The sequence below is a fragment of the Salmo trutta genome, chromosome 19 (genome assembly GCF_901001165.1).
Source record: "Salmo trutta chromosome 19, fSalTru1.1, whole genome shotgun sequence".
In the NCBI taxonomy this organism is placed as follows: Eukaryota; Metazoa; Chordata; class Actinopteri; order Salmoniformes; family Salmonidae; genus Salmo; species Salmo trutta.
In genome coordinates, this window is record NC_042975.1 from 275614 (window position 1) to 302080 (window position 26467).

General features: G+C 48.4%; 1 protein-coding gene across 3 annotated transcripts in view; it reads left to right on the plus strand.

The window, feature by feature from the left end:
• alg9 (ALG9 alpha-1,2-mannosyltransferase) overlaps positions 1-26467 on the plus strand; it is a 75464-nt gene that overhangs the window by 23795 nt on the left and 25202 nt on the right. Inside the window, exons 3-9 of one of the 3 annotated variants that reach the window (XM_029699364.1) lie at positions 4595-4729; positions 6213-6283; positions 6411-6499; positions 12882-13017; positions 13613-13700; positions 13860-13965; positions 22956-23138. In XM_029699364.1, coding sequence (XP_029555224.1) covers positions 4595-4729; positions 6213-6283; positions 6411-6499; positions 12882-13017; positions 13613-13700; positions 13860-13965; positions 22956-23138 — 808 coding nt within the window. Of the gene's footprint in view, positions 1-4594; positions 4730-5965; positions 5972-6212; positions 6284-6410; positions 6500-12881; positions 13018-13612; positions 13701-13859; positions 13966-22955; positions 23139-26467 lie in introns of those variants that run through there. The other 2 variants (XM_029699365.1, XM_029699366.1) reach the window with 2 other exon arrangements.

Here is a 26467-nt window from a genome sequence, read left to right on the forward strand (position 1 = left end):
CCCTGTGATGCCGGGCTATCTACTCAGAATATTGCAAAATGTGCTTCATCCGAAAAGCTATTTTAAAATCGGACATATCGAGTGCATAGAGGAGTAATGTATCTATAATTCTTAAAATAATTGTTATGCTTTTTGTGAACGTTTATCGTGAGTAATTTAGTAAATTGTTAGTAAATTCCCCGGAAGTTTGCGGGGGGTATGCTTTTTCTGAACGTCACATGCTAATGTAAAAAGCTGGTTTTTGATATAAATATGAACTTGATTGAACAAAACATGCATGTATTGTATAACATAATGTCCTAGGTGTGTCATCTGATGAAGGTCATCAAAGGTTAGTGCTGCATTTAGCTGTCTTCTGGGTTTTTGTGACATTATATGCTAGCTTGAAAAATGGGTGTCTGATTATTTCTGGCTGTGTACTCTGCTGACAAAATCTAATGTTTTGCTTTCGTTGTAAAGCCTTTTTGAAATCGGACAGTGTGGTTAGATTAACGAGAGTCTTGTCTTTAAATAGCTGTAAAATAGTCATATGTTTGAGAAATTGAAGTAATAGCATTTCAAAGGTTTTGAAAATCGCGCCACAGGATTCAACTGGCTGTTATGTAGGTGGGACGAATTCGTCCCGCCGGTCCTATAGAGGTTAAAGGTCTTACTCACGACGGCTACAGAGAGCGTGATCACACAGTCGTCCGGAGCAGCTGATGCTCTCATGTATGCCTCAGTGTTGCTTGCCTCGAAGCGAACATAGAAGTGATTTAGCTCGTCTGGTAGGCTCGTGTTACTGGGCAGCTTGCAGTTGTGCTTCCCTTTGTAGTCTGTAAAAGTTTGCAAGCCCTGCCACATAAGACGAGTGTTGGAGCCGGTGTAGTATGAATCAATCTTAACCCTGTATTGACGCTTTGCCTGTTTGATGGTTCGTCGGAGGGCATAGCAGGATTTCTTGTAAGCTTCCGGGTTAGAGTCCTGCACCTTGAAAGCGGCAGCTCTACCCTTTAGCTCAGTGCGAATGTTGCCTGTAATCCATGGCTTCTGGTTGGGGTATGTACGTACAGTCACTGTGGGGACGACGTCATCGAAACACTTATTGATAAAGCCAGTGACTGATGTTCCGGGATTCTTCCGATGGCATTGAGGAGTACACCACATGTTCCAGTCTGTGATAGAAAAACAGTCCTGTAGTTTAGCATCTGCTTCATCTGACCACTTTTTTATAGACCGAGTCACTGGTGCTTCCTGCTTTAATTTTTGCTTGTAAGCAGGAATCAGGAGGATAGAGTTGTGGTCGGATTTACCAAATGGAGGGCGAGGGAGATTTTTGTGCGCGTCTCTGTGTGTGGAGTACAGGTGATCTATAATTTTTTTTCCCTCTGGTTGCACATTTAACATGTTGATAGAAATTTGGGAGAACTGATTTAAGTTTCCCTGCATTAAAGTCTCCGGCCACTAGGAGCACCACCTCTGGGTGAGTGGTTTCCTGTTTGCTTATTTCCATATACAGCTGACTGAGTGCAGTCTTAGTGCCAGTATTGACTGTAACGGCAGCTTTCCCACTTGCCTTCTCCGGGTCCTGACCAGGCATCTGGCTCTTTGTCCTCTGTACATGCGTCGCTTCCCCTTGCAAATAACGTGGATGTCGGCCCTGTCGGGTGTTTAGAGAATGTCTTGTGCGTCGTCTTTGTTGTGGAAAAAATCTTTGACTAATCAGAGGTGAGTGATCGCTGTCCTGATATGCAGAAGCTCTTTTTTTGCCGTAAGATACAGTGGCAGAAACATTATGTACAAAATAAGTTACAAATAACGCTAAAAAAACACACAGTAGCACAATTGGCTGGGTGCTGTAACACTGCTGAGGGCACACGCTCTCTAGTAGGCTTAAATAGAAGATGTGGCAAATAGGAGTGGCAATATCATTTTTTTTTTTATCCAGATTGTCAGACCCTGGTGGTCATTGTTGATAGACAACTATTTTTTCACCTCTTCCACACTGACTTTACGGAATTCAAAAGTACAATTCTTGTCTTTCATAATTTGGTCAGTTATACTTGGATGTGTAGTGTCAGTGTTTGTTACTGGCATGTCATCCCTAAGTTTGCTTATCTTGCCAATGAAAAAGTCATTAAAGTAGTTGGCGGTGTCAGTGGGCTTTGTGATGAGTGAGCCATCTGACTCAATAATTTAAGGTGCTCCAAAGCTTTTTACTATTATTCTTTATAATTTATTTTGTTTCACAGTATAGTTTATTTTTATTTAGTTTAGTCACATGATTTCTTAATTTGCAGTACGTTTGCCAATCAGTTAGGCTGCCAGACTTATTCGCCATACTTTTTGCCTCATCCCTCTCATCCATACAATTTTTCATTTCCTTATCATACCAAGGGGATTTAAGTTTTTACTGTCATTTTCTTAATGGATGCATGCTTATTAGTAACTGGAATAAGCAATTTCATAAATGTGTCCAGTGCAGCGTCTGGTTTCTCCTCATTACACACCACGGACCAGCAAATATTCTTTACATCATCAACATATGAATCACTACAAAACTTATTGTATGACCTCTTATACACTATATTAGGCCCAGCCTTTGGAACTGTGGTTTTCATAGATATGGCTACTATATTGTGATCACTACATCCTATGGATCTGGATACTGCTTTCAAGCTAATTTCTGCAGCATTAGTAAAGATGTGATCGATACATGATGATTTAATTCCTGTGCTGTTGGTAACTACCCTGGTAGGTTGACTGATAACCTGAACCAGATTGCAGTCACTGGTTACAGTTTGAAGTTTTCTCTTGAGTGGGCAGCTTGATGAAAACCAGTCAATATTTAAATCACCCAGAAAATATACTTCTCTGTTATTATCACATACATTATCAAGCATTTCACACATATTATCCAGATACTGACCGCAACACCGCCCCCGTTGGCATTTCTGTCTTTTCGGTAGATGCTATTATCATGTATTGCTACCACTGTATTATCTAAATAAGTATCAGAGAGAGTCAGAATATGAGTGTCATTTGTTACTAGCAAGTAATTGATTTCATGGACCTTGTTTCTTAGGCTACATATGTTAACGTGGGATATTTTTAGCAATTTTCTGGGTTGCTTGATTGTTTTTAATGCTTTACTGGGAAGCTTATCAGAAGTAGACATGCTCATGTTATTTACATTGGAGCTGATAGTGCAGGGTGAGCTGCACAAAGTGGTCTTCCTACTAGGGCACACCGCCTCAGTGTTAACAGTGGTCTTCCTATAGGACATACCACCTCAGTGTTAACAGTGGTCTTCCTACTAGGACACACCGCCTCAGTGTTAACAGTGGTCTTCCTATAGGACACACCACCTCAGTGTTAACAGTGGTCTTCCTACTAGGACACACCGCCTCAGTGTTAACAGTGGTCTTCCTATAGGACACACCACCTCAGTGTTAACAGTGGTCTTCCTACTAGGGTACACCACCTCAGTGTTAACAGTGGTCTTCCTACTAGGGCACACCGCCTCAGTTTTAACAGTGGTCTTCCTACTAGGACACACCGCCTCAGTTTTAACAGTGGTCTTCCTATAGGACACACCGCCTCAGTGTTAACAGTGGTCTTCCTATAGGACACACCACCTCAGTGTTAACAGTGGTCTTCCTACTAGGACACACCACCTCAGTGTTAACAGTGGTCTTCCTACTAGGACACACCACCTCAGTGTTAACAGGGGTCTTCCTACTAGGGCACACCACCTCAGTGTTAACAGTGGTCTTCCTATAGGACACACCGCCTCAGTGTTAACAGTGGTCTTCCTACTAGGACACACCACCTCAGTGTTAACAGTGGTCTTCCTACTAGGACACACCACCTCAGTGTTAACAGTGGTCTTCCTATAGGAAGTTAAGTCATCAGATCCCTGTCATCAGATCCCTGGCAAACTCCAAGCGGGCTGTCATGCTTTTTTTGATGTTCTCTCTTGACCTCAAAGGGTCTGAAGTAATCCATTCTGATGTTCGTGAAGGGGGGGGTTTGTCTGCCAGGTCTGCTATTTTCTGCTCTGCAGCTTTAGCATAAAGTCTTCTGCATACAGTACATTCTGAGGATTTGTCTTACTGCAGTTAGCTTGTGGAATCCCAAACCTCTGCAGTAGCTTCGCAAGCATGTGGTTCGTCCCCAGGTTCCATCTTCTCTGTGGATGTGTTGAAGAATGAGAGTGGTAACTCAAAGGTCCTTAGACATCATAGCTGGGTGCTTAGCCTCCTCTGTCATAGCAGATGTATTCAGCCGTCCACCTACTCTCAGTACTCCATCTTGCAGAATTGGACCCAACCTGTAGATGTGACTACTTCTCTTCATGTGTTAATTTATTTTCTTGATAAACTGAGAAGCTTTTGAATGTGTTTATTATTTTCGGTCTCTGCTTTTTATGTAGACTACTGTGGTTGCATCTTTTAGAAGGCTGTGCCACTACAGGTATTTCAGAGATCTAACAGGTAAAGCTGTGGTGTATTCACTAGGAATCAAATGTAGAGGGAACCACCTAAATGTGTCCAGTAGAAAACCTTGTTCTCTCCCCCTCACTCATTTGATAATGTAATTTCCTGTCTTGTAGATGCACTTCTTGTTGTATGGCTATGGGATGCAGACGTGGGAGTATTCCCCGCTTAACGCCATCCGTTCCTACGGTTACCTGTGGCTGCATGCCCTCCCTGCCTCACTACACTCCCACATCCTACAGACCAACAAGGTACCACAGCCACACACAGTATTGTATAACTAACCTTGTGGAGGGGGAAACAATTCATTCACATTCCCTTACCTTAACCTGACTGAAAAGTCTAGTAACCCTATACCTAACCCTAGCCCCAAACCCTAACCCTATACCTAACCCTAGCTCCTAAAACTACTCCTAGCCCCTAACCCTAGCTCCTAAAACTAACCCTAGCTCCTAACCCTATACCTAACCCTAGTTCCGAAAACTAACCCTAACTCCTAAAGCTAATCCTAGCCCCAAACCATATCCCTATACCTAACCCTAGCTCCTAAAACTAACCCTAGCTCCTAACCCTATACCTAACCCTAGCTCCTAAAACTAACCCTAGCCCCTAACCCTAGCCCCTAACCCTAGCTCCTAACCCTAGCTCCTAAAACTAACCCTAGCTCCTAGTTACTAACCCTAGCTCCTAACCCTAGCTCCTAACCCTAGCCCCTAGCTCCTAACCCTAGCCCCTAACCCTAACCCTAGTTCCTAAAACTAACCCTAGCCCCTAACCCTAGCTCCTAACCCTAGCCCCTAACCCCTAACCCTAACCCTAGTTCCTAAAACTAACCCTAGTTCCTAAAACTAACCCTAGTTCCTAAAACTAACCCTAGTTCCTAAAACTAACCCTAGCTTCTAAAACTAGCCCTAGTTACTAACCCTAGCTCCTAGCTACTAACCCTAGCTACTAACCCTAGCTCCTAGCTACTAACCCTAGCCCTAGCTACTAACCCTAGCTCCTAGCTACTAACCCTAGCTACTAACCCTAGCTCCTAGCTACTAACCCTAGCCCTAGTTACTAACCCTAGCTCCTAGCTACTAACCCTAGCTCCTAGCTACTAACCCTAGCCCTAGTTACTAACCCTAGCCCTAGTTACTAACCCTAGCTCCTAGCTACTAACCCTAGCTCCTAGCTCCTAGCTACTAACCCTAGCTCCTAGCTACTAACCCTAGCCCTAGTTACTAACCCTAGCTCCTAGCTACTAACCCTAGCTCCTAGCTACTAACCCTAGCTCCTAGCTACTAACCCTAGCTCCTAGCTACTAACCCTAGCTCCTAGCTACTAACCCTAGCTACTAACCCTAGCCCCTAGCTCCTAACCCTAGCTCCTAACCCTAGCTCCTAACCCTAGCTCCTAACCCTAGCTCCTAACCCTGTACCTAATTCTAACCTTAATCCCAAACACATCCACACACACACACACACACACACATCCTACAGACCAACAAGGTAACAACACACACACACACAGTTGTGGTTGTGTGATGTTTATGTGGTTGTGATGAGGTTGTGATTAAGTTGTGATGAGGTTGTGATGAGGTTGTGATGAGGTTGTGATTAAGTTGTGATTAAGTTGTGATTAAGTTGTGATTAAGTTGTGATGAGGTTGTGATGGGTTGTGATGAGGTTGTGATGAGGTTGTGATGAGGTTGTGATGAGGTTGTGATGAGGTTGTGATGTTGTGTTTTAGGTGCTGGTGTTCTACTTTGTGCGCTGTGTCCTGGCCTTCACCTGCTGCATCTGTGAACTCTACTTCTACAAGTCAGTATCTGTCCCTCCGTGTGTGTGTGTGTGTGTGTGTGTGTGTGTCAGTCTCTTATTTTGAATGCACACCGATTTTTCTATCTTTAGTGTAAGGTGTGTGTGTGTGTGTGTGTGTGTGTTGCAGGGCAGTGTGTAAGAAGTTTGGCCTGCATGTGGGTCGTCTGATGCTGGCCTTCCTCCTCCTGAGCTCTGGAATGTTCTGCTCCTCCGCAGGTGGGTGCTACTCCTCTCCCTCCCTCCCTCCCCTCCATCTCTCTCTCTCCCTCCCTCCCCTCCATCTCTCTCCCTCCCTCCCCTCCATCTCTCTCCCTCCCTCCCCTCCATCTCTCTCCCTCCCTCCCCTCCATCTCTCTCCCTCCCTCCCCTCCATCTCTCTCCCCTCCCTCCCCTCCATCTCTCTCCCTCCCTCCCCTCCATCTCTCTCCCTCCCTCCCCTCCATCTCTCTCCCTCCCTCCCCTCCATCTCTCTCCCTCCCTCCCCTCCATCTCTCTCTCCCTCCCTCCATCTCTCTCTCTCCCTCCCCTCCATCTCTCTCTCCCTCCCCTCCATCTCTCTCTCCCTCCCCTCCATCTCTCTCTCCCTCCCCTCCATCTCTCTCTCTCTCTCTCCCTCCTCTCTCTCCTCCATCTCTCCCTCCCTCCCCTCCATCTCTCCTCTCCCTCCCCTCCATCTCTCTCTCCCTCCCCTCCATCTCTCTCTCCCTCCCCTCCATCTCTCGCTCCCTCCCCTCCATCTCTCGCTCCCTCCCCTCCATCTCTCTCTCCCTCCCCTCCATCTCTCTCTCCCTCCCCTCCATCTCTCTCTCTCTCTCCCTCCCCTCCATCTCTCTCTCTCTCTCTCTCCCTCCCTCCATCTCTCTCTCTCTCTCTCTCCCTCCCCTCCATCTCTCTCTCTCTCTCTCCCTCCCTCCCCTCCATCTCTCTCTCTCTCCCTCCTCCCCTCCATCTCTCTCTCTCTCCCTCCCTCCCCTCCATCTCTCTCTCTCTCCTCCCTCCCTCCCCTCCATCTCTCTCTCTCTCCCTCCCTCCCCTCCATCTCTCTCTCTTCCTCCCTCCCCTCCATCTCTCTCTCTCCCTCCCTCCCCTCCATCTCTCTCCATCTCTCTTCCTCCCCTTTCTCGCTGTCTGTGACAAATACAATTGTATTTTATTTGATTGGCTTGGGCTAGTGTAAGAGTAGGGGTTAGGCCTGTTGGCCTGTTCACGGCCTGGGTATATGTGTGACTTTCATGTTGAGGCCCTCTTTGTGGGTGTGGGGGGTATGGGGTGGGCAGGAGGGGAATAGGTCTGAGCTGAGGGGGCCTAAATGGGGTGTGGGCATGGTCAACTTGGGGGGATGTTGATTGGTGGGGGTGTGGCTGGTGGTGTTGTGGTCTGGATGTAGGTCCTCGGCGTGGGTCCTCTGTGTAGGTCCGGGGGGGGGGGGTCCCACAGGTCTGGGAGGGGGTCTCGCTGGTCTGGGAGGGTGTCTCGCCGGTCTGGGAGGGTGTCTCGCCGGTCTGGGAGGGTGTCTCGCCGGTCTGGGAGGGTGTCTCGCCGGTCTGGGAGGGTGTCTCGCCGGTCTGGGAGGGTGTCTCGCCGGTCTGGGAGGGTGTCTCGCCGGTCTCACCGGTCTGGGCGGGTGTCTCGCCGGTCTCACCGGTCTGGGCGGGTGTCTCGCCGGTCTCACCGGTCTGGGCGGGTGTCTCGCCGGTCTCACCGGTCTGGGCGGGTGTCTCGCCGGGTGTCTGGCCGGGTGTCTGGGCGGGTGTCTCGCCGGGTGTCTCGCCGGGTGTCTCGCCGGGTGTCTGGGCGGGTGTCTGGGCGGGTGTCTCGCCGGGTGTCTGGGCGGGTGTCTCGCCGGGTGTCTCGCCGGTCTGGGCGGGTGTCTCGCCGGTCTGGGGCGGGTGTCTCGCCGGTCTGGGACGGGGTGTCTCGCCGGTCTGGGACGGGGTGTCTCGCCGGTCTGGGACGGGGTGTCTCGCCGGTCTGGGACGGGGTGTCTCGCCGGTCTGGGACGGGGTGTCTCGCCGGTCTGGGACGGGGTGTCTCGCCGGTCTGGGACGGGGTGTCTCGCCGGTCTGGGACGGGGTGTCTCGCCGGTCTGGGACGGGGTGTCTCGCTGGGTGTCTCGCCGGTCTGGGGCGGGGTGTCTCGCCGGTCTGGGCGGGGCGGGTGTCTCGCCGGTCTGGGCGGGGCGGGTGTCTCGTCGGTCTGGGCGGGTGTCTCGCCGGTCTGGGCTGGGCTGGTGTCTCGCCGGTCTGGGCGGGGTGGGTGTCTCGCCGGTCTGGGCGGGGGGTCTCGCCGGTCTGGGCTGGGCGGGTGTCTCGCCGGTCTGGGCGGGGCGGGTGTCTCGCCGGTCTGAGCTGGGCGGGTGTCTCGCCGGTCTGGGAGGGTGTCTATTGATCTGTTGCTCCTGTGTGAGGTGTCGGGGCTGTGGTTCAGGGCGATGTCCTTCAGGGTCCGGGCGTTGGTGGGCACTGCTGCCTTGTATAGGTGGACCTGGTCGTCAAGTCCAGGGTGGATGGTGGGCCAGGTAGACATTTGGTTTTGAGGCACAGGTCACAGGAAAATATTTGCATTTACCTGCTGTATGGTAGCAGGGTGGAGATGAAGACAGCTTGTCTGTCGAAACATTGGACATAAACAGGTGTTCTACTCTGCTAGCCAGCACCTCTCCTAAACAGGTGTTCTACTCTGCTAGCCAGCACCTCTCCTAAACAGGTGTTCTACTCTGCTAGCCAGCACCTCTCCTAAACAGGTGTTCTACTCTGCTAGCCAGCACCTCTCCTAAACAGGTGTTCTACTCTGCTAGCCAGCACCTCTCCTAAACAGGTGTTCTACTCTGCTAGCCAGCACCTCTCCTAAACAGGTGTTCTACTCTGCTAGCCAGCACCTCTCCTAAACAGGTGTTCTACTCTGCTAGCCAGCACCTCTCCTAAACAGCTGTTCTACTCTGCTAGCCAGCACCTCTCCTAAACAGGTGTTCTACTCTGCTAGCCAGCACCTCTCCTAAACAGGTGTTCTACTCCGCTAGCCAGCACCTCTCCTAAACAGGTGTTCTACTCTGCTAGCCAGCACCTCTCCTAAACAGGTGTTCTACTCTGCTAGCCAGCACCTCTCCTAAACAGGTGTTCTACTCTGCTACCCAGCACCTCTCCTAAACAGGTGTTCTACTCTGCTAGCCAGCACCTCTCCTAAACAGGTGTTCTACTCTGCTAGCCAGCACCTCTCCTAAACAGGTGTTCTACTCTGCTAGCCAGCACCTCTCCTAAACAGGTGTTCTACTCTGCTAGCCAGCACCTCTCCTAAACAGGTGTTCTACTCTGCTAGCCAGCACCACTCCTAAACAGGTGTTCTACTCTGCTAGCCAGCATCTCTCCTAAACAGGTGTTCTACTCTGCTAGCCAGCACCTCTCCTAAACAGGTGTTCTACTCTGCTAGCCAGCACCTCTCCTAAACAGGTGTTCTACTCTGCTAGCCAGCACCTCTCCTAAACAGGTGTTCTACTCTGCTAGCCAGCACCTCTCCTAAACAGGTGTTCTACTCTGCTAGCCAGCACCTCTCCTAAACAGGTGTTCTACTCTGCTAGCCAGCACCTCTCCTAAACAGGTGTTCTACTCCGCTAGCCAGCACCTCTCCTAAACAGGTGTTCTACTCTGCTAGCCAGCACCTCTCCTAAACAGGTGTTCTACTCCGCTAGCCAGCACCTCTCCTAAACAGGTGTTCTACTCTGCTAGCCAGCACCTCTCCTAAACAGGTGTTCTACTCTGCTAGCCAGCACCTCTCCTAAACAGGTGTTCTACTCTGCTAGCCAGCACCTCTCCTAAACAGGTGTTCTACTCTGCTATCTGGTTTGCCAGATTATTCACTATAGTCCTTGGAATGGAATCCTTCCATGTAATTTTCTCCAAAAACAGGTTGTAGGTTTGGAGTTTTGATTTAGAGTGAAGGTTATGTCCTTTTGAGAAAATACAAGTTTATCAAATTCCCCCCTCTCGCTCTGTGTCCCCCCCTCTCGCTCTGTGTCCCCCCCTCTCGCTCTGTGTCCCCCCCTCTCGCTCTGTGTCCCCCCCTCTCGCTCTGTGTCCCCCCCTCTCGCTCTGTGTCCCCCCCTCTCGCTCTGTGTCCCCCCCTCTCGCTCTGTGTCCCCCCCTCTCGCTCTGTGTCCCCCCCTCTCGCTCTGTGTCCCCCCCTCTCGCTCTGTGTCCCCCCCTCTCGCTCTGTGTCCCCCCCTCTCGCTCTGTGTCCCCCCCTCTCGCTCTGTGTCCCCCCCTCTCGCTCTGTGTCCCCCCCTCTCGCTCTGTGTCCCCCCCTCTCGCTCTGTGTCCCCCCCTCTCGCTCTGTGTCCCCCCCTCTCGCTCTGTGTCCCCCCCTCTCGCTCTGTGTCCCCCCCTCTCGCTCTGTGTCCCCCCCTCTCGCTCTGTGTCCCCCCCTCTCGCTCTGTGTCCCCCCCTCTCGCTCTGTGTCCCCCCCTCTCGCTCTGTGTCCCCCCCTCTCGCTCTGTGTCCCCCCCTCTCGCTCTGTGTCCCCCCCTCTCGCTCTGTGTCCCCCCCTCTCGCTCTGTGTCCCCCCCCCTCGCTCTGTGTCCCCCCCCCCTCGCTCTGTGTCCCCCCCCCTCGCTCTGTGTCCCCCCCCCTCGCTCTGTGTCCCCCCCCCCGCTCTGTGTCCCCCCCCCTCGCTCTGTGTCCCCCCCCCTCGCTCTGTGTCCCCCCCCCCTCGCTCTGTGTCCCCCCCCTCTCGCTCTGTGTCCCCCCCTCTCGCTCTGTGTCCCTCGCTCTGTGTCCCTCGCTCTGTGTCTCTCGCTCTGTGTCTCTCGCTCTGTGTCTCTCGCTCTGTGTCTCTCGCTCTGTGTCTCTCGCTCTGTGTCTCTCGCTCTGTGTCTCTCGCTCTGTGTCTCTCGCTCTGTGTCTCTCGCTCTGTGTCTCTCGCTCTGTGTCCCCCGCTCTCGCTCTGTGTCCCCCCCCCTCTCGCTCTGTGTCCCCCCCCCCTCTCGCTCTGTGTCCCCCCCCCTCTCGCTCTGTGTCCCCCCCCCTCTCGCTCTGTGTCCCCCCCCTCTCGCTCTGTGTCCCCCCCTCTCGCTCTGTGTCCTCTCGCTCTGTGTCCTCTCGCTCTGTGTCCTCTCGCTCTGTGTCCTCTCGCTCTGTGTCCTCTCGCTCTGTGTCCTCTCGCTCTGTGTCCTCTCGCTCTGTGTCCTCTCGCTCTGTGTCCTCTCGCTCTGTGTCCTCTCGCTCTGTGTCCTCTCGCTCTGTGTCCTCTCGCTCTGTGTCCTCTCGCTCTGTGCCCTCTCGCTCTGTGCCCTCTCGCTCTGTGCCCTCTCGCTCTGTGCCCTCTCGCTCTGTGCCCTCTCGCTCTGTGCCCTCTCGCTCTGTGTCCCCCCCTCTCGCTCTGTGTCCCCCCCTCTCGCTCTGTGTCCCCCCCCTCTCGCTCTGTGTCCCCCCCTCTCGCTCTGTGTCCCCCCCTCTCGCTCTGTGTCCCCCCCCTCTCGCTCTGTGTCCCCCCCCTCTCGCTCTGTGTCCCCCCCCTCTCGCTCTGTGTCCCCCCCCTCTCGCTCTGTGTCCCCCCCCTCTCGCTCTGTGTCCCCCCCCTCTCGCTCTGTGTCCCCCCCCTCTCGCTCTGTGTCCCCCCCCCTCTCGCTCTGTGTCCCCCCCCTCTCGCTCTGTGTCCCCCCCCTCTCGCTCTGTGTCCCCCCCCTCTCGCTCTGTGTCCCCCCCCTCTCGCTCTGTGTCCCCCCCCTCTCGCTCTGTGTCCCCCCCTCTCGCTCTGTGTCCCCCCCTCTCGCTCTGTGTCCCCCCCTCTCGCTCTGTGTCCCCCCCTCTCGCTCTGTGTCCCCCCCCTCTCGCTCTGTGTCCCCCCCTCTCGCTCTGTGTCCCCCCCCTCTCGCTCTGTGTCCCCCCCCTCTCGCTCTGTGTCCCCCCCCTCTCGCTCTGTGTCCCCCCCCTCTCCCTCTGTGTCCCCCCCCTCTCGCTCTGTGTCCCCCCCCTCTCGCTCTGTGTCCCCCCCCCTCTCGCTCTGTGTCCCCCCCCCTCTCGCTCTGTGTCCCCCCCCTCTCGCTCTGTGTCCCCCCCCCTCTCGCTCTGTGTCCCCCCCCTCTCGCTCTGTGTCCCCCCCCTCTCGCTCTGTGTCCCCCCCCTCTCGCTCTGTGTCCCCCCCCCTCTCGCTCTGTGTCCCCCCCCCTCTCGCTCTGTGTCCCCCCCCCTCTCGCTCTGTGTCCCCCCCCCCTCTCGCTCTGTGTCCCCCCCCTCTCGCTCTGTGTCCCCCCCCTCTCGCTCTGTGTCCCCCCCCTCTCGCTCTGTGTCCCCCCCCCTCTCGCTCTGTGTCCCCCCCCCCCTCGCTCTGTGTCCCCCCCCCCCTCGCTCTGTGTCCCCCCCTCTCGCTCTGTGTCCCCCCCCCCTCGCTCTGTGTCCCCCCCCTCGCTCTGTGTCCCCCCCCCTCTCGCTCTGTGTCCCCCCCCCTCTCGCTCTGTGTCCCCCCCCTCTCTGTGTCCCCCCCCCCCTCTCGCTCTGTGTCCCCCTCGCTCTGTGTCCCCCCCCCCTCTCGCTCTGTGTCCCCCTCGCTCTGTGTCCCCCCCCTCTCGCTCTGTGTCCCCCCCCTCTCGCTCTGTCTCTCTGTCCAGCATTCCTGCCTTCTTCCTTCTGTATGTATTCTACTCTGGTTGCCATGACTGGATGGTTCCAAGACACCCCCTTCCTGGCTGTGATGGGCGTGGCAGCTGGGGCTATCATTGGCTGGCCATTCTCTGCTCTGATTGGGTAAGAGCTGTTCCTTGTGCAGAGTTAATTGTAATTAAGTATGATATTAAAGCATCAGAAACAGACTGTTCTACTGTATAGTTAGTTTCAGCTGGCAGCAAGTGGAGAATAATTTACTACCAGAGAAGGGCTATGTTTTGTTTTAGGGAGCAAAATAACTAAAAGGGAGACATTAAATCGAAGGTTATTTTTTTAAATGGAAATTTACAGATTTTAAAGTTTGGGCTGAGATTGGGTTGGCAGAAATGTTTCTGAAGAAATTTAAGTCCCTGCTGAAAAAGTTTGAATATGACTGGGTTAGAGGTCAGGAGTTCTAAGTAGGGTCTTCCGATTGTTGCAGTGGTCTAAGGCAGGGTCAGGGTTAGGGTGGTTAGGGTTAGGGTCAGGGTCAGGGTTAGGGTGGTCAGGGTCAGGGTTAGGGTGGTTAGGGTCTGGGTCAGGGTCTGGGTTAGGGTCTGGGTCAGGGTCGGGGTTAGGGTTTGACCGGGGTAGGCCGTCGTTCTAAATAAGAATTTGTTCTTAACTGACTTGCCTAGTTAAATAAAGATAAAATAAAATAGTCATGCTGTCTCTGATTGGTTGATGTGGTTGCTAGGCTACCGATCGCCTTCGACCTGCTTGTGTTGAAGAGGAAGTGGAATAGTTTCATCACCTGGGCAACCGTCTCTCTGCTGCTGTTCCTGGTGACACACACACACACACACTACCCACTGACTCAGTGACTGAGTTATGAATGTTTGTTAAGAACTTTGTCATTAACTTTAGTTGATCAATATGTAAGGAGAAGAAGCACTCAGAACTAATCGTGTGTGTGTGTGTGTGTGTGTGTGTGTGTGTTCCAGGTGCCTCTGATGGCGGTGGATTCTTGTTGCTATGGGAAACTGGTCATTGCTCCCCTCAATATTCTACTCTATAATGTCTTCACCCCCCATGGCCCAGATCTCTATGGTAAACACACACACACACTAGCTAGGTAGGTTCTCTGAAGCAGTTAGCTAGCTAGGTCTTCTTCTGAAGCAGTTAGCTAGCTAGGTCCTCTTCTGAAGCAGTTAGCTAGCTAGGTCCTCTTCTGAAGCAGTTAGCTAGCTAGGTAGGTCCTCTTCTGAAGCCGCTAGCTAGCTAGGTCCTCTTCTGAAGCAGTTAGCTAGCTAGGTAGGTCCTCTTCTGAAGCCGCTAGCTAGCTAGGTCCTCTTCTGAAGCCGCTAGCTAGCTAGGTAGGTCCTCTTCTGAAGCAGTTAGCTAGCTAGGTAGGTCCTCTTCTGAAGCAGTTAGCTAGCTAAGTAGGTCCTGTTGTGATGCAGTTAGCTAGCTAGGTAGGTCCTGTTGTGATGCAGTTAGCTAGCTAGGTAGGTCCTCTTCTGAAGCAGTTAGCTAGCTAGGTTCTCTTCTGAAGCAGCTAGTTAGCTAGCTAGGTCCTCTTCTGAAGCAGTTAGCTAGCTAGGTCCTCTTCTGAAGCAGTTAGCTAGCTAGGTACACTACCTTTCCAAAGTTTGGGTGTCACTTAGAAATGTCCTTGTTTTTTAAATAAAAGCAAAAAAAAATTGTTCATTAAAATAACATCAAATTAATCAGAAATACAGTGTAGATTTTGTTAATGTTGCAAATGACTATTGTAGCTGGTAACCAGAATAGAAAGAGACGCCTCACAAGTCCTCAACTGGCAGCTTCATTAAATAGTACCAGCAAAACACCAGTCTCAACGTCAACAGTGAAGAGGCGACTCCGGGATGCTGGCCTTCTAGGCAGAGTTCCTCTGTCCAGTGTCTGTGTTCTTTTGCCCATTTTAAACCTTTATTTGTATTGGCCAGTCTCAGATAAGGCGTTTTCTTTGCAACTGTACCAGCATCCCGGAGTTGCCTCTTCACTGTTGACGTTTCTCAAACTAGACACTCTAATGTACTTGTCCTCTTGCTCAGTTGTGCACCGGGGCCTCCCGCTCCTCTTTCTATTCTGGTTAGAGCCAGTTTGCGCTGTTCTGTGAAGGGAGTAGTACACTGTGTTGTACGAGATCTTCAGTTTCTTGGCAATTTCTCTCATGAAATAGCCTTCAATTCTCAGAAGAATAGACTGACGAGTTTCAGAAGAAAGGTCTTTGTTTCTGGCCATTTTGAGCCTGTAATTGAACCCACAAATGCTGATGCTCCAGATACTCAACTAGTCTAAAGGACAGTTTTATTGCTTCTTTAATCAGAGCAGCAGAACAACAGCTGTGCTAACATAATTGCAAAAGGGTTTTCTAATGATCAATTAGCCTTTTTTTAAATGATAAACTTGGATTAGCTAACACAACGTGCCATTGGAATACAGTGATGGTTGCTGATAATGGGCCTCTGTACACCTATGTAGATATTGCATAAAAAAACAGCTGTTTCCTGCTACAATAGTAATTTACAACATTAACAACTACACTATTTCTGATCAATTTGATATTTTAATGAAGAAAATATGCGCTTTTCTTTCAAAAACAAGGACATTTTTAAGTGACCCCAAACTTTTGAACGGTAGTGTAGGTCCTCTTCTGAAGCAGTCAAGTAGTATTTATTAAAGAGTTGAGTCAGAATCAGCTGCTTTGATCTGTTGTTCTATGTTCTAATGTCATGTGAGGTCTGGTGGCTTTAGAAGTTTCACAATGTTACCAACTCAGTGTCCTCGTGGTTAGTGTCTTCCCTGGGATTGAAAGGACAATGTTACCAACTCCGTGGCCTCGTGGTTAGTGTCCTCCCTGGGATTGAAAGGACAATGTTACCAACTCCGTGGCCTCGTGGTTAGTGTCCTCCCTGGGTTTGAAAGGACAATGTTACCAACTCCGTGGCCTCGTGGTTAGTGTCCTCCCTGGGATTGAAAGGACAATGTTACCAACTCAAGTGGCCTTGTACAGTGCCTTCAGAAAGTTCACGCTCCTTGACTGTTTCCAGATTTTGTTGTGTTAATTCCTAAATTAAAAATGTATATTGTCATTGTGCCACATATCAATACATACATTGCTTTCAGAAAGTATTCAAACCCCTTGACTTTTTCCATATTTTGTTAGGTTACAGCCTTATTTTTTTTACATTTATTTTACCTTTATTTAACTAGGCAAGTCAGCTAAGAACAAATTCTTATTTTCAGTGACGGCCTGGGAACAGTGTGTTAACTGCCTTGTTCAGGGGCAGAACGACAGATTTGTACCTTGTCAGCTCGGGGATTTGTAACCCCCGAGCTGACAAGTAACCTTTCGGTTACTAGTCCAACGCTCTAACCACTAGGCTACCTGCCTCCCCTACATTCTAACCACTAGGCTACCTGCCGCCTCTACGCTCTAACCACTAGGCTACCTGCCACCTCTACGCTCTAACCACTAGGCTACCTGCCCCCCCTACACTCTAACCACTAGGCTACCTGCCGCCTCTACGCTACCTGCCGCCTCTACGCTCTAACCACTAGGCTACCCTGCCGCCCCTTATTCTAAAAATTTTTTTTTTAATAATTCTCGTCTGTCTACACCCAATACCCCATAATGACAAAGCAAAAACAAGTTTTTAGAAATGTTTGCTAATTTATAAAAATGTACGTAAGTGTTCAGACCCTTTACTCAGTGCTTTGTTGAATCACCTTTTGCAGTGATTGTAGCCTCGAGTCTTCTAGGGTGATGCTACAAGCTTGGTACACCTGTATTTGGGGAGTTTCTCCTGTTCTTCTCTGCAGATCATCTCAAGCTCTGTCAGGTTGGATGGGGACCGTTGCTGCACAGCTATTTTCAGGTCACTCCAGAGATGTTTGATCGGGTTCAAGTCCGGGCTCTGGCTGGGTCACTCAAGGACATTCTGAGACTTATCCCGAAGCCACTCCTGCGTTGTCTTGTCTGTGTGTTTAGGGTCGTTGTGCTGTTGGAAGGTGACCTTCGCCCCAGTCTGAGGTCCTGAGCGCTCTGGAGCAGGTTTTCATCAACGATCTCTCTGCTCCATTCATCTTTGCCTTGATCCTGACTAGTCTCCCAGTCACTGACGATTTAAAAAAACAAAAAAACAAAACAAATACAAACAGCCCCACAGCATGATGCAGATAATCTTGTTTCTCATGGTCTGAGAGTCTTTAGGTGCCTTTTGGCAAACTCCAAGTGGGCTGTCATGTGCCTTTTACTGAGGAGTGGCTTCCGTTTGGCCACTCTACTATAAAGGCCTAATTGGTAGAGTGCTCCAGAGATGGTTGTCCTTCTGGAAGTTTCTCCCATCTCTACAGAGATACTAGCACCTCCCTGATCAAGGCCCTTCTCGGAGCTCTACGGACAATTCCTTCGACCTCAAGGCTTGGTTTTTGCTCTGACATGCGCTGTCAACTGTGGGACCTTATATAGACAGGTGTGTGCTTTTCCAAATCATGTCCAGTCAATTGAATTTACCACAGGTGTTGTAGAAACTTCTCAATGTAACTGATCAATGTAAACAGGATGCACCTGAGCTCAATTTCTAGTGTCAAAGCAAAGGGTCTGAATACTTATGTAAATAAGGTATTTCTGTTTTTTATTTTTAATACATTTGCAAAAAATTCAAAACCTGTTTTCCCTGAGGAAATTGTTTTATTTAATACATTTTAGAATAAGGCTGTAACGTAACAAAATGCGGAAAAAGTCAAGGGTTCTGAATACTTTCCGAAGGCACTGCACACACAATCTGCAAGGTCCCTCAGTCGAACACAGATTCAACCACAAAGACCAGGGGAGGTTTTCCAATGCCTCGCAAAGAAGGGCACCGATTGGGTAGATGGATAAAAATAAATAAAAGCGGACTTTGAATATCCCTTTGAGCATGGTGAAGTTACCAATTACACTGTGGATGGTGTATCAATACACACAGTCACTACATGGATATAGGCGTCCTTCCCAGTGTTGGATAGGTTACTTTTTAAATGTAATTCGTTAGTTACTAGTTACCTGTCTAAAATTGTAATCATTAACGTAACTTTTAGATTACCTAAACTCAGTAACGTAATCTGATTACTTTCAGTTAAGTTTGGATTACTTCACCCTTAAAACACACAAGATGGGAAAAAAAGTTTATTACCAATTTAATAACATTTATTGCAGGAGGTTTGAGCCACACATTGAATAGTACAGGCATTTATTTGGGTTGGAAAAACAATTGAATGGCAGGAAAACTGTATGTTATCTAGCTAGCAACAACCCTGACAGTGAGCTTCTTGTTATGTTGGGTTACAGAGTGCAACTTGCTTTCAAAACGTTGTTTTAAACTTTTGATTTAGCAAGCTAACTAGGCTATGTAGCCCAGTGAATCTCACCCAACTATCTACAACTGATTTATCTTAGTTAAAATAGATTTCATTAGCGAAATTGTTAACAAATTAGCACAATAGCATACTTGCTATGATATCTTGCTAACTACAGTAGCTAGCAACTGACAGAGCAACCTAAAGTGAGCATAATACTTAACCTTTTTAACTAGGCAAGTCAATTAAGAACAAATTCTTATTTACAATGACGGCCTACCAAAAGGCAAAAGGCCTCCTGTGGGGACGGGGGCTGGGAATTAAATAGTAAAATATATATATTTTTTGACAAAACACACATCACAAAAGACACAACATGGCAGCAATACATGAAAACACAGCATGGTAGCAACACAACACAACATACCACATAGTGTAGGAGAGTTGGCAAGCAAATTAGCAAACTAAACAGGCTAGCTAGTTCCCTCTGAAATTTCTGACCTGTGCTGGAACATAGGAAACATTGTGAAGACAACCTGTCTGTCTCTAGAGACTAGCTAGCTAAGCAAGCTAACGCACCACACCTGCCAATCGTCATCCTTACCTCCAAGTGTTTCTTCAGGTTGGAAGTGGAGTCTCTGGATACATAGTCTGGATACATAGTTTGCATTGAACTGTTACATTCCTGCCCGTTTCTTCTTTGAATAGAAATTGTTCTTTGAAACGCATCCAAAAAATGCACTGCGTCGGGTTAGGGTTAGGATAATGCACTGCATTGGGTTAGGGTTAGGATAATGCACTGCATTGGGTTAGTGTTAGGATAATGCACTGCGTCGGGTTAGGATAATGCACTGCGCCGGGTTAGGGTTAGGATAATGCACTGCATTGGGTTAGGGTTAGGATAATGCACTGCGTCGGGTTAGGATAATGCACTGCATTGGGTTAGGGTTAGGATAATGCACTGCATTGGGTTAGGGTTAGGATAACGCACTGCGTCGGGTTAGGGTTAGGGCAACGCACTGCGTCGGGTTAGGGTTAGGATAATGCACTGCGTCGGGTTAGGGTAACGCACTGCGTCGGGTTAGGGCAACGCACTGCGTCGGGTCAGGGCAACGCACTGCGTCGGGTCAGGGCAACGCACTGCGTCGGGTCAGGGCAACGCACTGCGTCGGGTCAGGGCAACGCACTGCGTCGGGTCAGGGCAACGCACTGCGTCGGGTCAGGGCAACGCACTGCGTCGGGTCAGGGCAACGCACTGCGTCGGGTCAGGGCAACGCACTGCGTCGGGTCAGGGTAACGCACTGCGTCGGGTCAGGGTAACGCACTGCGTCGGGTCAGGGTAACGCACTGCGTCGGGTTAGGGTAACGCACTGCATTGGCACGCCATACTTTTTTCTTTTGTGACCTTGTATGTTGCTCAGGGGTCAAGATCAAAGTAGCCCTTCTTGGTTAATGACTGATGTTGATATGAAAGGTGATTAAGAAAACAGGCTATTGTTTCATGGATGTTTTTTTTTCTGCAAACATCCCTTCTAAATTTTAAAGTAATCCTAGAAGTAATTATCTACTTTTTCAAAGTATCGGTAATTTGATTACAATATTTTTGCTGGTGACTTAATGGATTACAGTTAGTTTTTTTGTAATCCATTACATGTAACAGATTACATGTAATCCTTTACTCCCAACCCTGGTCCTTCCGAACGCCGTTGCTGGAGGGGAAGGATCCCACTTGGGGATTTCATCATGAGGCCAATGGTGGCTGGTGAGAACTGAGGATTGATCAACAGCATTGTACTTACTCCACAATAACCTAAATGACAGAGTGAAAAGAAGGAAGCCTGTACAGAATATTCCAAAACATGCATCCTGTTTATAATAAGGCACTAAAGTAAAACTGCAATACAAAGCGTTATGTTTGGGGCAAATCGAACACAGCACATCACTGAGTACCACTCTTAATATTTTCAAGCATGGTGGTGGCAGCTTCATGTTATGGGTATGCTTGTCATCGGCAAGAACTAGGGAGTTTTTTTAGGATGAAACAGAAATAGAGCAAAGCACAGGCAAAATCTTAGAGGAAATCCTGGTTCAATCACCTTTCAGCAGGACAATAACCTAAAACACAATGCCAAAGTGGCGTAGGTGTAGTTTTGACTTAAATCGGCTTGAAAATCTATGGTAAGACTTGAAAATTGCTGTCTAGCAATGATCAACATCTACCTTGACAGAGATTGAAAAATGTTTTAAAGAATAATGTGCAAATATTGTACAATGCAGGTGTGCAAAGCTCTTATAGACCCAGAAAGATCACAGCTGTAATCACTGCCAAAGGTGATTCTGACATGTATTGACTCAGGCATTTGAATACTTATTTAAATTAGAGATTTCTGTATTTCATTTTCAATATATGTGCAAACATTCCTAAAAACATGTTTTCACTTTTGTCATTGTAGCGTATTGTGTGTAGATGGGTGAGGGGGAAAAAATCGATTCTGGCTGTAACACAACAACATGTGGAGTAAATCAGGGGCTATGAATACTTTGTGAAGGCCTTGTAGTTGGTGTCCTCCCTGAGATTGGAAGGACACTGTTACCAACAAATAAAAATAAAGAAGTTAAATGTTTTACCTTTATTTAAACAGGGAGTCACCAATGAGACCAGGGTCTCTTTCACAAGGAAACTCTGCATATACAATTCAGAAGACAAAATCCAAATCAGATACAGTGTAAAACAAACTAAAATACAGAATAACACAAATATTCCAATCAAAAGTTCCCCAATCATTATTTTAAATTGCCCGATCGGCACCGGAACAATTGTAATGCATTTTGTGATTGGTTGCAGCAATGAGGTGCATTAAAACTAGAAGTGGATTTACCTAGTTCTGTGGAGACCTGAGGAATCTCGAGTTACCTAACCCTGTGAATAAGCTTTGAATCTTATGTTTTTATACTTTAACACTGAAGTGAGGTAAGTTGGAAGCTTGTTTAGTAGAGCTTTGTAGACAAAAAGGGAATAATGAAGTCATTTACGGCACTTTAATGAGGACCAGCCAACCTTTTTGATGCAGTGGTGAGTATTAAAACGAATGGCGCCCTGGGATTGAAAGGACAGTGTTACCAACTCAGTGGCCCTGTGGTTAGTGTCCGCCCTGGGATTGGAATGTTGGGAGTACGATCCCGAGCCATTCCAAAGAAGGTAAAAATGAGACCCAATGCGTCTCTGGCTCTCAGGATTAAAGGGATACTTCCGGATCTTAACAAATGAGGCCCTTTATCAACTTCCCTAGAGTCAGATAAACTTGTGGAGATGATTTTTATGTCTGCGTACAGTTTGAAGGAAGTTGCTAACTAGCACTAGCGCAATTCCTAACTAACGTTAGCAGAATCACTGAAAGTCTATGGGCATCTTTTCAGGAGACTGAAAAGATTTGGCATGGGTCCTCAGATCCTCAAAAGGTTCTACAGCTGCACCATCGAGAGCATTCTGGCTGGTTGCATCACTGCCTGGCATGGCAACTGCTCGGCCTCTGACCGCAAGGGCACTACAGAGGGAAGTGCGAACGGCCCAATACATCACTGGGGCCAAGCTTTCTGCCATCCAGGACCTCTATACCAGGCGGTGTCAGAGGAAGGCCCTAAAAATTGTCAAAGACCCCAGCCACCCCAGTCATAGACTGTTCTCTCTGCTACCGCACTGCAAGCTGTACCGGAGCGCCAAGTCTGGGTCCATGAGGATTCTAAAATGCTTCTACCTCCAAGCCATAAGACTCCTGAACATCTAGTCAAATGGCTACCAGACTATTTGCATTGCCCCCCCTTCCCCTCTTTACACCAGTGCTACTCTCTATTGTCATCTATGCATAGTTGCTTTAATAACTCCGCCTACATGTACATACTACCTCAACTAACCGGTACCCCCTGTATATAGCCTCCACATTGACTCTGTACCGTAACACCCTGTATATAGCCTCCACATTGACTCTGTACCGGTACCCCCTGTATATAGCCTCCACATTGACTCTGTACCGGTACACCCTGTATATAGCCTCCACATTGACTCTGTACCGGTACCCTCTGTATATAGCCTCCACATTGACTCTGTACCGGTACCCCCTGTATATAGCCTCCACATTGTTATTTTACTGCTGCTCTTTAATTACTTGTTACTTTTGTTTCTTATTCATATTTTGTATTTTTTTAACTGCATTGTTAGTTAGGGGCTCGTAAGTAAGCATTTCACTCTGAGGTCTACTCTTGTTGTATTCGGAGCATGTGACTAATAAAATGTGATTTATTTATCTGCTACCATACCAGTAGATACCCATCAACTTCTAGTTATTGCACTAACGCTAGTTAGCATTGGCTCATGAAACTACCTCTAACTTCCTTCATACTGGACACAGAGATATACAAATGGTATCTATTAGTTCATCTGATTCTGCCAGAATCCCTTTAAGGAGTTAGGGCCTTACCCCCAATCTATCATATACTAGCGTCCTGTCCAGGGGCTGTACTTGTACATCAAGCTGCCTCACGCTACAGAAACAGGAGATGGGCTCCTGCTCATATGAGCTGTTCTGGGTCAAGCCAAGGCTTGTGCAAGGCTATTTACAATTTTTAGCATGAAACATGACTACATGTTTACAGTTTATGATTGATTTATACTGTGTTTTGTATCATAACATTGATCTAACACTGTGGCGTGCTTGCGTTGTGCATTATATGTTTAGGTACGGAGCCGTGGCCATTTTACTTTATAAATGGTTTCCTGAACTTCAATGTGGTGTTTGTCCTGGCGCTGCTGTCTCTACCGCTCACTGCTCTGATGGAGGCCCTGCTACAGCGCTTCAACGGTAACACGCAAACCCACCAACCCACGCACGCACCAACCCACGCACGCACGCAGTATACAGGTTTGGCTCCAGAGATAAGTTAATGTTACAGTTAAATGATATTTATTCATAGAAATGAAATGTACGCAGTGTAGCTGGTGTTATAGCGGTGCAGCTCCCAACAGTCACGTAACCATAACAGGCACATGTCAAACAATTCAAATGGAAAGAAAAATACAGCCAAAATAGGCAAACAATCAACAACCACTGTAGCATTGTAACACTAAGAATCTTATGTACAGCAGTAGATATGTATATATATTATATATATAATATATATTATATATATATATATGTCAAGAATCTACTATGTAAAGAAATATTTGTTGTATATAAACAGTGGCACTAACATACAATGTGCAGTAGTAGAAATATTAGAATAAGCGATGTCGGGGATACGGTCTTTAAATTCACTGAGTGAAACGGGAAGTGACCAGTGGTTCAATGTCTCTACAACATGGGACGGCAGCTTTGGTTGTAAGTGTGTTCGTGAGTATGAGGTGTGTGATTTAGCTTTTGTGTGAGTGAATGTGCATCACCTGGTAGACGCTAGTGATGGCTGTTCAAAAGTCTGGTGGCCTGGTAATAGAAGCTGTTTTTTGGTCTCTCGGCCCCGGCTCTGATGCACCTGTACTGCCTCCGTCTGTCGGATGGTAGCCGAGTGAACAGTCCGTGGCTCGGGTGGCTGAGGTCCTTGATGATCATCTTCTTGGCCTTCCTTTGACACCAGGTGCTGTAGATGTCCTGGAGGGCAGGCAGCGTGGCCCTGGTGATGCGTTTAGCTGTCCGCACCACCTTCTGGAGAGCCATGTGGTTGAGGGCGGAGCAGTTGCCGTACCAGGCGGTGATGCAGCCCGATAGAATGCTCTCAATGCGGCATCTGTAGAAGTTTGTGAGGTTCTTGGTGGCCTTGCTAAATGTCTTCACTCGCCTGAGGTTGTAGAGGTGCTGTTGCGCTTTCTTCACCAAAATGTCGATGTGTCGAGACCATTTCAGGTCCTCAGTCATGTGCATGCTGAGGAACTTGAAGCTTTTGACCCTATCTAGGATGAGGATGGGGGCACTCTCCCTCTTCAGTTTCCTGTAGTTCACGATAAGCTCCTTCATTTTGTTGACGTTGAGTGAGCGGTTATTTTACTGGCACCACTCCGCCAGAGCTATCTATAACCTCCTCCCTGAAGGCTGTATTGTCGTTGTTGGTAATCAGGCTTAACACTGTCGTGTTGTCAGCAAACTTCTTGATTGAGTTGGTGTCGTGCGTGGCCATGCAGTCATGGCTGAACTGGGAGTACAGGAGGGGACTGCGCGCACACCCCTGGGGGTCCCTGTGTTGAGGATCACCGTGGCAGAAGTGTTGTTGCCGACCCTCACCACCTGGCGTTGTCCTGTCTGGAAATCTAGGATCCAATTGCACAGGGAGGACTTCAGCCCCAAGGCCCTGAATTTGCAACAAGATGGCGCCGATGATGGTCGCCCTGTTGCTCGCTCCCAGCTGACTTTGCAGTCTTTTGTTTATTTTAGTAAATAATGATTTTGTCACAAATGTACTAGTATTATTTCCTATGACCGACAAGCACCTCTGGACATCAAATCTGAGATGACTTTCCAGAGCGGGATCCTCGGTCTAGACTGCAGTAGTTCCATTCATCACGGGAAAACACTGCTGGAGGAGGGGAAGGCAAGCTGGAGTTCTAGTCCGATTTAATGAAAAGGGAAAACCACCCTCCGCTTCCTAGTATATTACTTGCTAATGTACAGTCTCTAGACAATAAACTTTGTGAGCTCGGAGAGATAAGAGAGACTGTAACGTAATCTGCCTCAGAGACTTGGTTATTGGGGGAGATGCTTGATCATGCTATGCAGCTTACGGGGTCCTGGTACATTGCGTGGACATGGTAAACGAGTTTTGTGGGGAAAACAAAGGCAGAGGAGTATGTTTTATGATCCCGCACACACACGCACGCACATGCGCACACGCACACGCACAAGCCGACACCGCGCTGGCACTGAAGGAATTACATGGATCTTTTGAAGAAATTGGAAACAAAATATCCAGAGGCCGCATTCATTCATCATAGCCGGGGACTTTAACAACGGACTGTTAAGGAAAATTCTACAGAATTTCCACCAACACATCTCTTGCCTCACTTGCGTGAATAATACATTGGATCATTGTTATTCACCATTCTGAGATGGATTCAAAGCCCTCTGGCAAATCAGACCAGCCTCCATTCTGCTCCTCCCCGCCTATAGGCAGAAATGAAAACGGGAAGCACCCGTGTTTAGGTCTGTCCAATGCTGGTCTGACCATTCGGAATCCATGCTATACAACTGTTTTGATCATGCGGACTGGGATATGTTCCGTGCAGTTTCTGGGAATAACATTGACGAATATACTGACTCTGTCTCTGGGTTCATCAGGAAGTGCATAGAGGATGTTGAACATACCTCAAACCAGAAACCGTGTAAAGATGGCAGCATTCGCACATAACTGAAAGCGCAAAGTACCGCATTTAACCACAGTGAAGTGACTTGAAACATGGAGACGTATAAGCAGACAACCTACTGTTTAAAACAGTAAACTGCTCTACATGACGTCTTCAATAAGCATTTCTATATACAACAGTATAATTTTTACAGAACCAGTCAAAAGTTTGGACACCTACTCATTGCGGGTTTTTTTTTTGTATTTGTATTTATTATGGATCCCCATTAGCTGCTGCCAAGGAATTTTCCTGGGATCCAGCAAAATTAGGGCAGTTTATACAATTTAAAAAACATAATTCATTCACAGATTTCACAACACACTGTGTGCCCTCAGACACCTTCTCCACCACTACCACATATCTACAGTACTAAATCCATGTGTATGTGTGTGCGTATGTTATCGTGTGTGTCTGTGCCTGTGTGTTGCTTCACAGTTCCCGCTGTTCTGTAAGGTGTTTTTTTAATCTGTTTTTTAAATCCAATTTTACTGCTGCATCAGTTACTTGATGTGGAATAGAGTTCCGTGTAGTCATGGCTCTATGTAGTACTGTGCCTTCCATAGTCTGTTCTGGACTTGGGGACTGTGAAGAGACCTCTGGTGGCATGTGTTTGTTTCATTTTTTACTATTTTCTGCATTGTATAATAATATGAAGACATTAAAGCTATGAAATAACACATGGAATCATGTAGTAACCAAAAAAGTGTTAAACAAATCAAAATATATTTGAGATTCTTCAAAGTAGCCTCCCTTTGCCTTGATGACAGCTTTGCATTCTCTCAACCAGCTTCATGAGTTAGTCACCTGGAATGCATTTCAATTAACAGGTGTGCCTTGTTAATTTGTGGAATTTCTTTCCTTCTT